At 34.0% G+C, this 16,624-nt stretch overlaps 1 protein-coding gene across 1 annotated transcript in view; it reads left to right on the top strand.

Moving 5' to 3' along the window:
• Positions 1–16,624, top strand: part of LOC138695864 (uncharacterized) — a 33,530-nt gene that overhangs the window by 15,276 nt on the left and 1,630 nt on the right. The window contains exons 2-5 of the mRNA XM_069820161.1: positions 418–578; positions 1,811–1,946; positions 8,246–8,434; positions 13,235–13,343. Coding sequence (XP_069676262.1) covers positions 449–578; positions 1,811–1,946; positions 8,246–8,434; positions 13,235–13,343 — 564 coding nt within the window. The 5' untranslated portion in view covers positions 418–448. The remainder of the gene's footprint in view (positions 1–417; positions 579–1,810; positions 1,947–8,245; positions 8,435–13,234; positions 13,344–16,624) is intronic.

Consider the following 16,624-nt stretch of genomic DNA (forward strand, 5'->3'; position numbering starts at 1 on the left):
ATGTTTTATTTAGCCTACTGACTGCATAGAAAGTTCGAAAACACAAGAGCAGGAAAAGCAACATCTCACAGTGCTGTAAATACACCAATTCTCATTTCCGGTCATGGGTTCCTGGTGAAGAATCTTCACCATTTCACTATCTACATCCCCCAATTTTTTAAAATGTACTTCAAGTACACCCTGTATATTAGGCATGTATTTTCCATGATCATGTTTAAGAAACTATGAATAGTATAATGACTCGCAACATGATTGAACAACTGAATTGTTGCGATAATCGTACAACGTGTGACGAGAATGTATGTGCCAATCCGTGATAATTATTGATTACTGTTACGTTAGTAGCATATTCATTTACAGAGTATTGATATTAAGTGCTAACGCTAAGCTTAACGAATAACATTGGAAACTCTGTAGTTACAGAACCAAGAGGAGCTGTACATATACAATGGCAAATTTCCGACAACACATCATCTTCTTGGTTTTCTTCGTTCTACTTGGTCAGAACTTGAAATCAGCCAATGCAATCACAGTTGAGGAACAAGAAATGCTTTTGAAAAGTGAGATTGATTCAAGGGGTAAGTCTGCATAATGTGTAAAATTTAATTCTGATTAATGGAGGCAGGATGTTTTGTAATATCACATAATTACGTAATAAAAATTGTAGAAATACATAATTACATATAGAGTTGATGGATTTTGCAAGTTATTCTAAAACGGCAAAGATATTAAGTACCAAACCATGGTTATAAGCCTAAAATTCTTCTGTACATAAGTCAACGAAAACTTAAAATTTCATGAAGGATATTTTATTCTTATAAAAATCGATATAAGATGTTTATCGTCACTACGAACTAATCTGATATTTATTTATTTATTTACTTATTGATTTATTTATTTACTTATTTATTTACGTTATTTATTTATTTAGTTACTTATTTATTTACTTATTTATTTATTTACTTATCTATTTATTTACTTATTTATTTATTTATTTACTTATTTATATTGACTTATATAATTATTTATTTATTTAGTTACTTATTGATTTATTTATTTGCTTATTTATTTATTAATTTATTTACTTATTTATTTACTTATTTATTTATTTACTTATTTATTTACTTATTTATTTACTTATTTATTTATTTACTTACTTACTTATTTATTTACTTATTTATTTAATTATTGATGTATTTATTTATTTATTTCCTTACTTACTTATTAATTAATTAATTTATTTATTTATTTATTTATTTACTTATTTATTTATTTACTTATTTATTTATTTACTTACTTATTTACTTATTTATTTATTTATTTACTTATTTATTTATTTACTTATTTATTTATTTTTTACTTACTTATTTACTTTCTTATTTATTTATTTACTTACTTATTTACTTATTTATTTATTAATTAATTTATTTATTTACTTACTTACTTATTTATTTATTTACTTATTTATTTATTTATGTATTTATTTATTTATTTTTATTTATTTATTTATTTATTTGTGTATGTATTTATTTATTTATTTATTATTTTTTTATTTATTTATTATCATGGATTAAGCTTTTTGGACTGTTCCGCTTCAGATGTAACGCTGGTTCAACGATGAAGAATGGTCTTAAAACACGGACTCTGCAAGTTAATTCGGATATGAATAAAATGCTGTTTTGAATGGAGTTCTGATCTCTCTACTATCGGTGCCACAAAGAACTCAGTTTTTCAGTCTTTGAACTTTGTTTATACATTGTGACATAAAATGTTCTTATAATCATGGAAATTCATGTTCTCTTTCCATTAGGAATACCTGAAAGTGTTGAGGCACTGCTAAAGAACATAATAGAAAATGGTTTGCCGGCTGCAGGTATACCGCCTTTGGATCCTCTCTATTTCAGCGACATTCGACTTAATAATACTGATTTGTTCGGAACCATGCAGTAAGTAAAAAAGTCATTTCCTTCTTGTAGTAAATAAAATGTTGTTTGGTATTGATTGGCTTCGCATATCGCCTACTGCAAATTTCTTGTTTTCTGTTGTTCTGGAAGCTCGTATAAGACAAAATCCGCTATCCTCTGTCATAAGATGTAAAGCAGGAATGTATAATAAATAGCGCGCAAACGAGCTTCGATTCTTCCGCATCCTACCAGGCAGAAGTATACAGAGGGTGCCAAAAAAATATAAGTTATACACTCTTTAATAGCTCATAACTATAGCCCGACCACTGACATTAAAACCTGCGCCACAAACCAGTGTTCGTTCGTGCGCAGGTTGTCATAGTGGGGGATCTGTTGTGTTGTAGATGCGCTCCCTGATCGACGTCTCGCAGCGAGTACGTTCTAAACTATTCAAAACAGCACTCGTGTCCCCGTGCAATCTTTCACTTTTCAATGGATTATTAATATTCCATTTCGACGTATTGTGTATAGTTAAAACAGATCGTAACTTATAATAATGGAAGGGAAACCAATTGTGCGCGGCAGGCTTTTGAAAAGTGACGCGCGTAAAAGTAATATGCGTTACAAGAGCGGTATGTTGATGTCTTCATGTTCGAGAAAAAGATTGAAAAAGCGAAACGTAGTTGAGCTTTTTTAATTTTCGAGAACATGAAAATAAACATACCGCTCGTGTATCGTACATTATTTTGTGCGAAGATCATTTATTACATACCTGAGAGTCGAATTTCTAATTAGTTGCAATGAAATCTCCATCTTGGTTTCTGTTCAATGACGGCAATTTTGGAAAACAAAAATATCTCTCTACAACATTGTTGCTATAAAATGTTTTCTGTGTTTACTATACTCCAGCAGGCCGTGATATACGTCTGTCTTTTGTTTCCCCCAGTCTATAAATGCGAACTTAAAACAAACGGTAAGGTTATGTAATGATTTATTTTTCATTTTAATATTTTAGCAATATTATTTATATAACATATTGCAGTAATAACATCGGCATCTGGAATGTTCTTGATTTTTTCACGGCTTCCTTAATGTTACTTGCATCAGGAATGCAATAACTCTTGTGGAGTAGTAGACTTTACTTAATTTTTGCAAATATTTAAAAACAATAATTAACATTGCAATTTAGGCGAAATTGCAGTGGTAAGTTTCCAATTTATAATTATTACTATGTTAAACGTCTCTAAAAATAATATGTTAAAAGCCTAAAGCAGTAAAATGAATGTGGCGCTTAAGCGGTAAGAAGAGGGAAATTGTTATGTGTGTTACGTTGGGAATACTGAATGTGCGGAAAGCAAGCAAATACGCACGATCTCGCACAAAATTATTTATAACGTTACGAAGTTTTTATGGTTTTAGGTACAGCTTACAGGAGTAAAAGTTTTGTAAATATTGAACATATTTTTCTCCATTACTGTATCTTGTACAATAATGGAAATTGGTATGTATAAAACACTGTCCTTCTGCTACATTAAAGAAAATATTTTTACGATTTAAAAAAATTATTTTTATTTTTTTTTTTTACAAATACAAAATGGTGGCAGTTTGTGATCGTAATATCTTGTAACAATATTGTAGTCGGATCTTTCATATCCCGGCAGCGAATCACACTTGTGACAAATGTTTCTCCATTGTCAAATATAGTATATCTGCTATGTCAAATATAGTATATCTGCTATGTTTAGCTGTTTACGAAAAATTATTGAGCACATGTTTGTTATTCTAGCAGTAGGCCTGAATTTATCTAATATTTGTAAAATTATACTTTAGTTAATGAATCTTTGTAAAATTATACTTTAGTTAATGAAACATTTTCTAATAAATATGGAGGGTGATCTCTTACTATGAAACATAATATTTTTACGAATACGTTAATTTTCTTTTTCATATATATTAAAATTTATGACCAATATAGACTGTGTCCGAAAAGTCATGGTGGGGTTTCAGTCGATTATAATTTCTTAATGAATAAAGGTAGAAATGTAATATTGGTGCCAGATGAAAATAAGTTTTTCGTCTGTAAGTTTGAGACAATGAATTAAACAAAAGACGGCAACAATCGAACAAATGCAATAAATTTCATTGTTACAATTAATTATACAAGATGGATGTCCAGTGAGGAGTACGGGGTACGATCATCCTCTTCTTCTTCTTATACCGGCTGTTATTCGCCAGATGTTATGGTACATTGGATGATTGGGGTGTGCGCAGTGGAAGACTTTAGAAATAAATAGTGTGAATTTGTGTAACAGATATAATTAACAAATAATGAGGTAACAATTACGTGAATGATGGGATGAAGTAACATGTAGATATGAAATTAAATGAACGAAAAATATTGCAAGTTAATCTCAATAACCAGTAAACCAATCACTGAATCATGGAGACATTAAACTACACTGGGCGAACATACTTACAAGTGGTAATACAATCTCATTAACCAATTCTCAATAACCAGTTGCTGACCTATCAAGCATTTACTCCTTGAAACATTTTCTCAATATATATATATATATATATATATATATATATATATATATATATATATATATATATATATATGTATAGCCAACAAGATATAAACCTCAACATGAACGCCTAGTCAGTATGCTAACTCATAACACATGCCCCATTCAATTACAGATAACATAAAATCTAATTAACCAAATTCAACGTACACATGGAGTCAGTATTTCACAAAGAATTTACCCAATACAAACTGTCACACGACTGATCATTATATAAATTATCAATTCCACATATGTCTCACATAAACTGTGCAGATAGCACTAACAATAATCTCTGTACCTTACAATCAAAAAATACCCGAGAGAGAGAGAGAGATACGATAATTATATGTAACCGACAATAGTTTCACATACGAATACACGTTTGAATAGCAACAGAAACTCAATACACTCGATTCCTGAATATCAGCGTGGAAACCAATGATAACCAATATGGAGTAGCAAGTACTAGAACAATATCGAGGCCCATACTATTCTAGTTCATTACACCGCCTATTACGATGTAAGCCAAGAGGTCGTAATCACTGCGCTGTCACCAAAACCGTCTTGGAACTTCAATACAACCTCACATATCAAAATTATATCTCATTACGTAATCCCAATCACTTAACCCAAGACGTATCATCAACGAGTGATTTCCATACACGATCCACCACAATATCTCAAACACATACAACCAAAATTGAAAATAATATCACAACCCTAATTTAACTACTCCAATAATAATAAATCTGATACAAACTTATTGCACCACTGAATCCCAAGATATATTTCAAACAAGGTTTCATATAATCCGTAAATTCTCAAGTGAAATTTAATGATACACTATTCTCGAACAATCTAACACGACGAACTTAAGTTGCGAAGTGTAGTATGCAATTCGAGCTCTGCTTCCTGAGTGCTGATTCCTAAGAGTAGCTATCCGTTTGCGGCCTGGCTCCTAAGTAATGATATCGTTACGCAGCCCGGCTCCTGAGTAAAGTTATCGTTACGCAGCCCGGCGCCTAGGTAATGTTATACAGGGTGTAACAACTTTAATGTTTAGAATTTCTGGAACATGTTCCCTGACACGTTCTACGTCGATTAAACCTAACATACTTATATCGAAAGTTCTATAGGTTTGGAGTATTTGTACCCCAAAGTTAAATTTTTGAGTTTAATTTTATCGCTGAATACTGAAAGAAGTAACACCAATTTCCGAAAGTGACATGTCTATGTCATTATTTTTATTATTACCATATTATATTTTAATATCAACTACTTGTGAGTATGAAAGAAGCAGTGCAAAGTTGAAAAAAAAAGTCCTTAAGATTCCAAACACTGTACTTCTTGAAATTTGCCAATAGGCACGTGAAAATACCTGTGCACTAGGAATCCTACGATTTGGGAACCGTGCTTCATATGCCAAAACAGCTGCTGTTGCATTGCCATCACACAGTCCATACACATAAACTATGTCGGCGTATTCCTGATGTGTGTACACAAAAGGCATGTTTTAATGGTCAAAACTCAATAAAAAGACTACTTACAATACGGTTCATTTTTCTCACAACTGTTATTTTAAACTGTTGTCAGTTTCGTTTCCTTAGCAACCTAAACAATTTTAATTTAATTTCTCTCAAAAGTAAAATTTCCTTCATTCACTGCTTTTCAAATGTTTCTTATGTATCTCTACTTAGTAATGCTATTAAATAGGCCTTGTATAAACGGTATAATGCCTGGAGCTGCAAGAAGTTCTATTTTTTCCAGCTCTGTTATCTCTATAACCTCTCAATTTCGGATATAGGTATGTTAGGCTTAATCAACGTAGAATGTGTCAGGGAACATGTTCCAGAAATTCTAAACATTAAAGTTGTTACACCCTGTATATTATAACTGCGTGTAGCCAAGTAACCTCGCTTTCCCTCTCTCTTTGTCTGACGAAAGCAACCGGCCAATAGCAAAATTTGGGTAAGAAAATGAAGGAAATAGTAGCGCTATCTATGGCATATCGTCTGAGAACACTGTCGGGCGAAATGACGTACTAGGTGGATAAATGGCGCGTCGAGCACGGCTCACCAGAGGAAAGTGAATTTCGCCGCGTCTTTGACGAAGAACCACCACACGAGAATAACATTCGTCGTTGGGATAGACAGTTAAAAGAGTCTGGAAGCCTGTTGGAGAAAAGGCGTACTGGAAGACTACCGAAAAATGATGAAACGGTAGAAGCCATCCGAAGAGCATTTGTTAGATTACAAACAAGTCGGTTCGTAAATGTGCCCGACAATTAGGGCTTCCGAAAACAACAGTTCTTAGAACTTTAAAGAAACGTCCTCGTCTGTCTCCTTATAAACTTCAATTGATACATGTACTTCATCCAGATGATTATCACAAAAGGTAGGCCTATGAGTTTGCTGTGGATATGCGTAATGAAATTGACAATGACGAACAGTTTTTAGCTTGTGTCCTGTTCAACGATGAGGTCACTTTTCACGTTTCTGGACACGTCATACACCAGTCACAGATTCGAATTTTGCCAGCCACAAAACATATTGAACTTTTCTTTGGACATCCATCTTGTATAATTAATTGTAAGAATGAAAATTATTGCATTTGTTTGGTTGTTACCGTCTTTTGTTTTCTTTAGTGCCTCAAACATAAAGACGAAACACTTTGAGAATTTTATTTCATTTTCATCTCTCATCGATATTACATTAAATTCGTTAAAAAAATATAGTCCTGTGAAATCTTTGTTTACACCTTAGGAAGTGAAGACTCTATAAAGTCTAGGGTGATAGTATCGTTCGCCATTTTTGTTCTTTCGTTGCCGTGCTACCAGAAGAGGAATCTATTTGTCGCGCTGTTAAACTTATGTCGTAGCTCCTATGATAATAAATCAAACGCACTGTAATTGAGCAAATAATTGAGCGGCAAATAACGTCCTCGTGTGCTTTCTGTGAACGCCAACGAAAGAGCCAAAATGGCGGGCGATTGTATTAAGTATTTGTAGGATTATCTAAAAGAAAAGGTATTTCTCAGTAGACCTACTACACGTGAGGAACTGAAATAGTCAGTATCGGATATAATTGAAAACATACCTAGAAATGTGCTTACTAATGCCATTCATAGCACAGAAGAAAGACTATTTAGTATTGAACAACACGGTAGTGAACATATTTAATTTTTTCGAGTATTATTAAGATCCATTTCTTTAGAACAAATTAATGTTTTTATTTTTGTGGAATCTAAAAATTTGACAAACTTATTACCGTTTCAAAATGGAAACTTACAGGTCCCTTACAACCCCCCTTTAAACAAAGTACTTTAACATATAGCCTAAATTCTAAGTGGGTCCAAACTTAATTTATATAGGTACTAACTTTCATAGAAATCTGTTCAATCATTATCGAGTGAAAAGGTAACATACATCCAGAAAGACAGACATACAAACAAAAATGTCAGAAATGCGATTTTTGGTCTAAGGATAGTTAATTATACATGTTAAAAACAATTATTTTTGACAAGCGAAAATTACCAGAAAAAATTTGGTTACAGTTATTAGTATAGATTTAGCTTATTTATTTACTTGTAATTTATTTATTTAATTATTTACTTATATACTTACTCAATTACTGTATTTACTTACTTGTTTACTTATTTATTTACTTATTCATTTACTTATTTACTTACTTATTGACTTATTTTAGTTATTTACTTGTTTATTTATGTATTTATTTATTTGTTTTCATGTTCACTTATTCCTTTGCTTTACAGAATAATAACTCTGAATTTGGAGGAACTCACTGTGGTTGGTCTGAAGAATTTCGTACTAAACTCAGCTGGTTTAGCTGGTCTGGGGATTAAGTTCAATCTTACTCTCCCTATAACGGCGGATGGCACTGGCCTTGAACTCAACATTATTGTTGGAGAAATCCTTCCTTTCTACGGAAATGGCACGGTACAGTAAGTATCTCTATACATGACTCTTAGTTTGATATTTAATATATTCTGCAACAAATCTTCGAACGAGCTTCATATCCCTGGTTAGTGGCTTGCACCTTCATTTTACCAATATTGAGGCGTTCAGAGCTAAAGTGGATCAAGTCCATGATACGTAGTTTTGAGATAATAAGGCTTAAAATTATCTAATCTGTTATCTAATTTCACTAGCAATAATTTTATTACTCCATTCTCAAATTCTATATTTATAAAATATTAGCCGTACCCGTGCGCTCCGCTGGACTTATTAGAAATAAATATAAAGTAATTACATAATTAAAATAGGACGTTTGATCCAGGGAACATTCGTGTTTGATAGAAGAATAAATAGTTTAATATGTTACTTAATTTAAATTGTATTTAAATAATTAAAATGCGATCATTATGGTCCAGAGACCACTCATTTGGTGCAATGATAATTCCTTTAACACGTTTCTTATTTGTTATTACTTGCAAATAATTAAAATATGATCATTTGGTTCACAGAACATCCGTTTTGGGTGCAAGGTCAATCCGCTTTTGGTGCAAGGATAATCCGTTTAACATTTTTCTAAATTAGTCTTGAACACATCTTTAATAAATCACACCAAATTAATAGAGTGGATTGTGTACGAAGATAATTTTTATGTTAACCTTATTGTGTATTTTTTCCCTTTTTTTGTTAAGTTTATTTTATTCACGCCTTAACATCTGTGGTCATGTCGTGTGTTTAGAATGTGTGGGTATATGAGTAGGCCGTTTTTTTACCATTGTTGAGTTCCTGTTTCTATGTGTGTTGCAGGTGGCTTGTGTTCATGTAACTGATTAATGTTTTTGGTATTGGTAATTGAGGCGGTGATGAATCAAGGCATGATTTTTCCAATCCGGCATTTGCCTTTATGGCTAAGGGAAATCATGTAAAACCCCAGTCAGATTGGTCGGCCACGGGGTTTGTACCCGGGACCTCCCAAATTTGTGTCTCAAACGCTACCGTCTGAGCCAACTCGCTCGGTTGTATATCATTGTTTATGCAAATAAAAGAATGAGGTAGGTACCCTACATAAATATTATTTTAAGAAACACAAGAAACGAATATGGGTAAATTATGAGCGCAGGAACGCCATTTCGTGACACCTTTTAAAATAACTCAACTCCAGTGAGTCTATGGTAAAATACTTATTTATTATGGGCTGTATGGTCCAGTAAAAATACTCATCTTTACGACAAAACTCGTAACAATTATCTTCTGTTAACAAAAAGAAATTTAAGTGTATAAAATTAGAGTATTTTATGTGGACCAAATAAAGTTGCAATAATCAAGTTATACAATATTTCGAGAGAATATCAAGTTTTCTGTGCGTAAAGATCTATTTTCATTTTACCTCAGTCCTCATATGTAGTATTACATCCATCTAAAGAAACTACAAATATCAAATAGTGAAGAAATTATCCAAATTAACTTCTGAGATTACTTCATACAAACACGCAAATATTCTCTGTATATTAATAGACCTATTGATAAACGTTAAGGCCGCCTTAAATAGACTGAGTCTTTCCTGCAATAACTCCTATGTGACATGTCGATTTTCAGATTTTTGCTCTATTAAATAAAGGCTGGTTCACAATAAACCGGGAACGAGAACCAGAATGAAAACGAGAAGCAGAGGAAGTGAATATGAAAATTTTTGTTTCACAATAAACCGAGAACGTAGACGACTATGCATATCGATATGTATGTCAATAACGATATGTAAAGTCGATATTACGGATTCTGATGTTATTTGTGTATAATTGACCAATGGCGTTCTCTCATGAGTACAAGGCAGCCAACATAAACACAGGTTAGCCAACTTCGAAATTTCAACTGAAACATTTCATTAGGTTTTTTTTTTATTTTATTGGGTTATTTTACGACGCTGTATCAACATCTAGATTATTTAGCGTCTGAATGAGATGAAGGTGATAATGCCGGTGAAATGAGTCCGGGGTCCAGCACCGAAAGTTACCCAGCATTTGCTCGTATTGGGTTGAGGGAAAACCCCGGAAAAAACCTAAACCACGTAACTTGTCCCAACCGGAATTCGAACCCGGGCCACCTGGTTTCGCGGCCAGACGAGCTGACTGTTACTCCACAGGTGTGGACTTTCATTAGGTACGGTACTATAAATATGCCCATGCATCTTTATTATCACAACCTATTTTAAGTCTACCATGATGTGAAATAATTAGAGAAGAAACATTTGTAATAGAACAAAAATGAACACAACAGTAGTTATCGAATTGAAGCGTGAATATGTAATGTGTAATACAACCAATACAGTAATAAAATATGATTCACTTCCGATCGGTGTTCAAAGATGCAGCTACTATTGAAAGCCACGTATTTTCCTTCATTTTCTCATCTTTATACGAGGCGCGCCGCTTATCGTAAATGTGAGGATTTCAATATTAGAATCTCATCAAATAAAACTTGCTCCATCATGCACAGCACAGAACAAAATAATGCATAGGTTATGTCACAGTCTTCTTGCTACAAAATATACGACGACAAAATAATTTTTAGATGGCAATAGAATGAATCTAGTGGGTTGTGATCGGAAACGTGAACGCCAAGTTGAAACTTGGCCAACTTTCCGTTTCCGATCTCGGGCTCCGACAAGCTTTTCGTTAATTGTGAATGCTCATATTTAAATGTATATATTTTAATAATTTTACCGTTTTCGTCTTCGTTCCGATTATCGTTTCCAGTTTATTGTGAGCCAGCCTTCACTTAAATAGTTACACAGCAAATAATACAATCTCCTATACAGTATGTAATTATTGTTCTTCGTTCGAAAATGTAAGAATTCACTGCCATAGAATAAATAAATCTGTATTTTCTTCCTACTGAAAAATTTTATATTTTGCACATAGGAGTTACGGAACAACGACGCTATAATCTGAGGCGGCGGTGAAAATGTATTGTGTTGTTATTTTAAAACTCTTGTATATCCTTAAATATCAGTCCTATCAAAATTTTGCTGGGAATAAAACTTATCGGAAATCATTTTTAAAGAAACTTTTGTTAGGTAACATTTTTCACAAAAATCAATAATAAGCGAGATATTTCGATTTATTTAATTCAGTCTCCCTTATAACCCCCTTTTAAATAAAGTATTTTGAATATCATATAGCCTAAAATCTAATTTGCAACGAACTTAATTTATATTCCAATTTTCATCGAAATCCGTTCAGCCATTATCGCGTGAAAAGGTAACAAACAGACAGACAGAAGACAGGCATACAAACAAACATTAAAAGAAGCGATTTTCTGTTTCGGGATGGTTAATTATACATGTTTACACCAATTATTTTTAGAAAAGCTAAAATTACCAGAAAAATTTCGGTTACAGATTTATTATTAGTATAGATAAGCAATTGTGATATTAATTGTTGCAACACTTTGGTGACTTGATCCACTATGGCTCAGAACATCGTGAAGAAATAATCTGAGCCAAAAGTGACTGGTGTCATCTACCGGCGAATGCTTGGAATTAAGACTTGATCCATTACTGCTCGGAAAAGGTCCAACTTCAATCAGAAAATGAATTAAACTTAATTTATGAAAATTTGTGACTTGATCCACTTTAGCTCTGAACGCCTCATTATGTAAACCCACACATTAGTGTAATAAGTTAGTTAGTACCTATATTCTTCTATGTCTAAGTAATTACATTAATTTTAAATTAATGTTCTTAACAATGTAGGTTTGTACATTGGATAAAACTAAATTTTGGCATTGTGAGGTTTGTGACAGCGAATTCAATGGTGAATGTGATATTTCTAAACGTTTAAAGAAAGAGAAGTTCATCACAAATGAATGGCACAGAGAATGGAAAAAAGCTTGTTGAAAATGTTAAATTCTAGTGATAAATATGTATATATGCTCATTCCATAGAAAATTTTAAGAACATGCCAGTGATGTCATGAATTTTTTTTTTTTTTGGCTTTTAATATTATAATGCTATTATAAAAATAAATTAAACTGCCAACTATGATCGCCGTATTATTACTATTTTAGTCATATGGATGACTGACAAATGGGTGGCAGTTACATGTTATCCATAATATAAAATATTCTAGACACCCTATTATGAAATGTCGTCGAAACTAAAGAGACGCCATTGTAAACCTGAATAACCATATTTTGATACCTTAAAGACCAATCCGAATATTATTAAAAGATACTCACAAAAACACCCATTGAAGAAAAGAAATAATTTTATATTCGAATGCAACAATTTAAATTCATGCGAATTTCATGCGTGTTGAAGAAAATCATATTCTTAATCCATCTCGCAAGTTTTATGACCTTATCTCAAAAAACCTGTGAATAATTAAATTAATAAAATTATTAATTTTTGTTCTGACGGCTGAAAATCGCTTGCTATGTGTGGCGGTCAAAGCGTTCGCGAGACGTCATAACGATGAGTAATCTCAAACACTGGTGTCAGTCTCCCTGACCTTTAACGCGCAACATTTTGTACGAAGGGAGAGCCTACCTGCTGAGCTCCTTTGTTCCGGTGAGTTATTTTCATTAAAAACTGGCATGGTATTTAAGTCTACATTCTAAACTTTTCACAGTGGAATCTATACACCCTAAAGAATTAAAAACATGTTTAAGTATTCACTCCCAACCACTGTCATATACTGTCCGTAAAGAGTAACTGTTTAGTAGCTTACATTTTGTGAAGTATATGGAGAGGATGCAGGTACTATTTTATATTTCTTTGTTTCTGTTTTCAGTTTGGAAACTGCAATAACTTTGGCTGGGACGATAAGTATCGGGATTTCAAGTGATCTTTTTATATTCATCTCTAGGCTGGACATAGATCTGGTATTCAACTATTTAGAGGTAAACATAATGGATTAACAGATAATCGTATTTACGTGTTTCCACAATTAACCTAATTGCAGACTGTAAACCGCTAACTTTGTGTGTGTTTCCACAGTGTTATCTCAGGCATTCATTCATAGTTTTCTGTCCAAGGGCAGATCTTTCACTGGAAACCTAGCTTTCCCCAGTCTTTTCTATTTTCTGCCTTCCTCTTTGTCTCCGCATATGATCTACATGTCTTAATATCGTTTACCATCTGATATCTTCTTCTGCTCCCGTTCACCATTACTACCAGTGCATCCTTCAGTAGACAGTTTCTTCTCAGCCAGTGACCCAACCAATTCCTTTTTCTCTTCCTGACCAGTGTCAGCATCATTCTTTCTTCACGCAATCTTACCAATACAGCTTCATTTCTTATTCTGTCTGTCCACTTCACACGTTCCATTCTTCTCCACATCCACATTTCAAATGCTTCTAGTCGCTTCTCTTCACTTCGTCTTAATGGCCATGTTTCTACTCCATACAAAGCTACATTCCACACCAAGCACTTTACTAGTATTTTCCTCAGTTCTTTTTCCAGGGGTCCGCAGAAGATGCTCATTTTTTCTATTAAAAGTTTCATTTGCCATTGCTATCCTCCTTTTGACTTCTTAGCAGCAGCTCATGTTACTGCTTATAGTACACCCCAAGTACTTGAAGCTGTTCACTTGCTCTACTGCCTCATTTTCAAGTTTGCCTTATTTATTTTCCTTCCTATGACCATAGTCTTCGTCTTATTTGCATTTATCTTCATCCCATACTGCTAACAGCTGTCATTTAGCTCCACTAGCATATCCTTTAGTATCATCTCCTTTCTGCTAACAACGCCATATCATCAGCAAATCTTATGCACTTTATTCTTCTTTCTCCTACTATCGCTCCTCCTATGTTCTGAAAATAGTTCTTCACTAAATCTTCTAAGTATATGTTGAACAGTGTAGGTGAAAAAGGACATTCTTGACGTACTCCTCTCCCTATTTCACTTCCTTCTGACATTTCTTCTCCTATCCTGACTTTGACTTGATTCATATAAAGGTTACTGAACAGCCCCCTCACTTTCCAATCCACATCCATTTTCTTCAGCATTCCCATCAGTTTGTTCCAATCCACTCAAAAGCCTCTTCTAAGTCCAGAAATACTACATACACTTATTTATCCTTCTCTGGGTAGGCTATCTTTCGCCGATTGTTCGTAGCAGTTCAATTGCATCTCTCGCAGTACCTTTTACCTTCCTGAAGCCAAACTGATCTTCTTCCAACTGTCCTTTCATCTTAGAATATAAACGTCGATTCAGTATTCGCAGGAGAATCTTCGCCAAGTGTGATATTAGGCTGTTAGTCCTGAACTCCTTACATACCTTGCCATTATTTTTCTTCAGTATTGGAAGCAATACTTTCTAGAATCTTCGATTCGCGTGGCTTTCAGAATCTTCGAGAGAATTCCGCTGCTAGATGTTTCCCTTGCTCTCTCCGCTCCGCGCCGTCATCGTAGTTCTCCTCCCGTCTCTCCGTACCACACTACAGGTCCTACCGAAGTTCGAGTTTCCGTTTCCCCGCGCCTTCCTTCTCGCTAGATGCGCACGCACACGCCTGAGGCAACCAGAACAATCCAGACTGGTGCCACAATGTTAGTATGAAATTATTCAAATCTTCTTTACAGGAAGCTTTACCTGAAAGACTAGATTTGCATAATATATGACATACGTCACTGTGTACGTTAACAGAAAACCACAATTTCAAGTCACACAGAGTTTATGTGCACTCGATGTGGGTCTGTGGCGTTTCGTCAGCCCACGCGAGTTGTGTGGATATAAAGGGAAAAGTTGAGACGGTGTCGGGTGGAATTCCAGGGTAGCTCAGTTGGCAGAGCGCTGGTACGTTCAACCAGAGGTCCCGGGATCGATACCCGGCCCCGAAATAATTTTTCCCTTGAAATTATTCAAATCTTCTTTACAGGAAGCTTTACCTGAAAGATTAGATTTGTTTAAATTTAGAGTTTTTGCCTCCTAAAATACGAACAGAGGTGTTGTCTACTGATTACATCTTTTCTGCAGAGCAATATGTAATCAAGTGTTCAACAATGTGAGCTAAAAAATATCGTCGGAAATATCAGTTAGTGCAGGAAACTTAGCAGACCTAAATCATGTTCAAATTGTATACATAAACAGCCAATGTCCTCACTTGAGGACAGGTATTTTTGCCAGCATATTTCTCGTATATCATTGCAAACAACTGCTTCAAAAAAAACTCGTAGTTTCAGAAAACCTTTCTTAAAATAACAATTTGTGTATAACTTTTAGTACAATTCACAGTCGGTGAAAATTTAATTTTTAGTATTGCACTGTAAAAGAGGATGGTTAGCAGCATTTCTTTTGTTAGTTAATCTTGATAATTTATTTAAATTTTATAGAGTAAAAATTTGCATATCATTGCAAAGACATTCACGAATTGATCTCATACAATATTTCGACCAAAAAATCCAAATGCTGTATACATATAAATTTTTTAATTCGCTGTCCTCATATGAGGTTCCTGGCCGTTAATGGGTTACATTGTTTACGAAATAACGCTGTTAGTTTTTACAAGTTGCATTAAAGAAGCGGGATATAGATGAAAAGCTGCAGCTGAAAAAGTAGCGTCTTGTGTGAACAGGCTTGAAACCTTTTGTAGCAAATTTTGAGCTCTTAGGGTAAGCAGAACGAAAAGTGCTATCTGTACACTACATCTGATTTGTGTGTGAACAAGATGCGCAACTTTTGCAGATGCAGTAGTAAAGTGCTATCTGTACACTACATCTGATTTGTGTGTGAACAAGATGCGCAACTTTTGCAGATGCAGTAGTAAAGTGCTATCTGTACACTACATCTGATTTGTGTGTGAACAAGATGCGCAACTTTTGCAGATGCAGTAGTAAAGTGCTATCTGTACGCTACATCTGATTTGTGTGTGAACAAGATGCGCAACTTTTGCAGATGCAGTAGTAAAGTGCTATCTGTACGCTACATCTGATTTGTGTGTGAACAAGATGCGCAACTTTTGCAGATGCAGTAGTAAAGTGCTATCTGTACGCTACATCTGATTTGTGTGTGAACAAGATGCGCAACTTTTGCAGATGCAGTAGTAAAGTGCTATCTGTACACTACATCTGATTTGTGTGTGAACAAGATGCGCAACTTTTGCAGATGCAGTAGTAAAGTGCTATCTGTACGCTACATCTGATTTGTGTGTGAACAAGATGCGCAACTTTTGCAGATGCAGTAG

Source organism: Periplaneta americana, chromosome 3 (assembly GCF_040183065.1).
Source record: "Periplaneta americana isolate PAMFEO1 chromosome 3, P.americana_PAMFEO1_priV1, whole genome shotgun sequence".
In the NCBI taxonomy this organism is placed as follows: Eukaryota; Metazoa; Arthropoda; class Insecta; order Blattodea; family Blattidae; genus Periplaneta; species Periplaneta americana.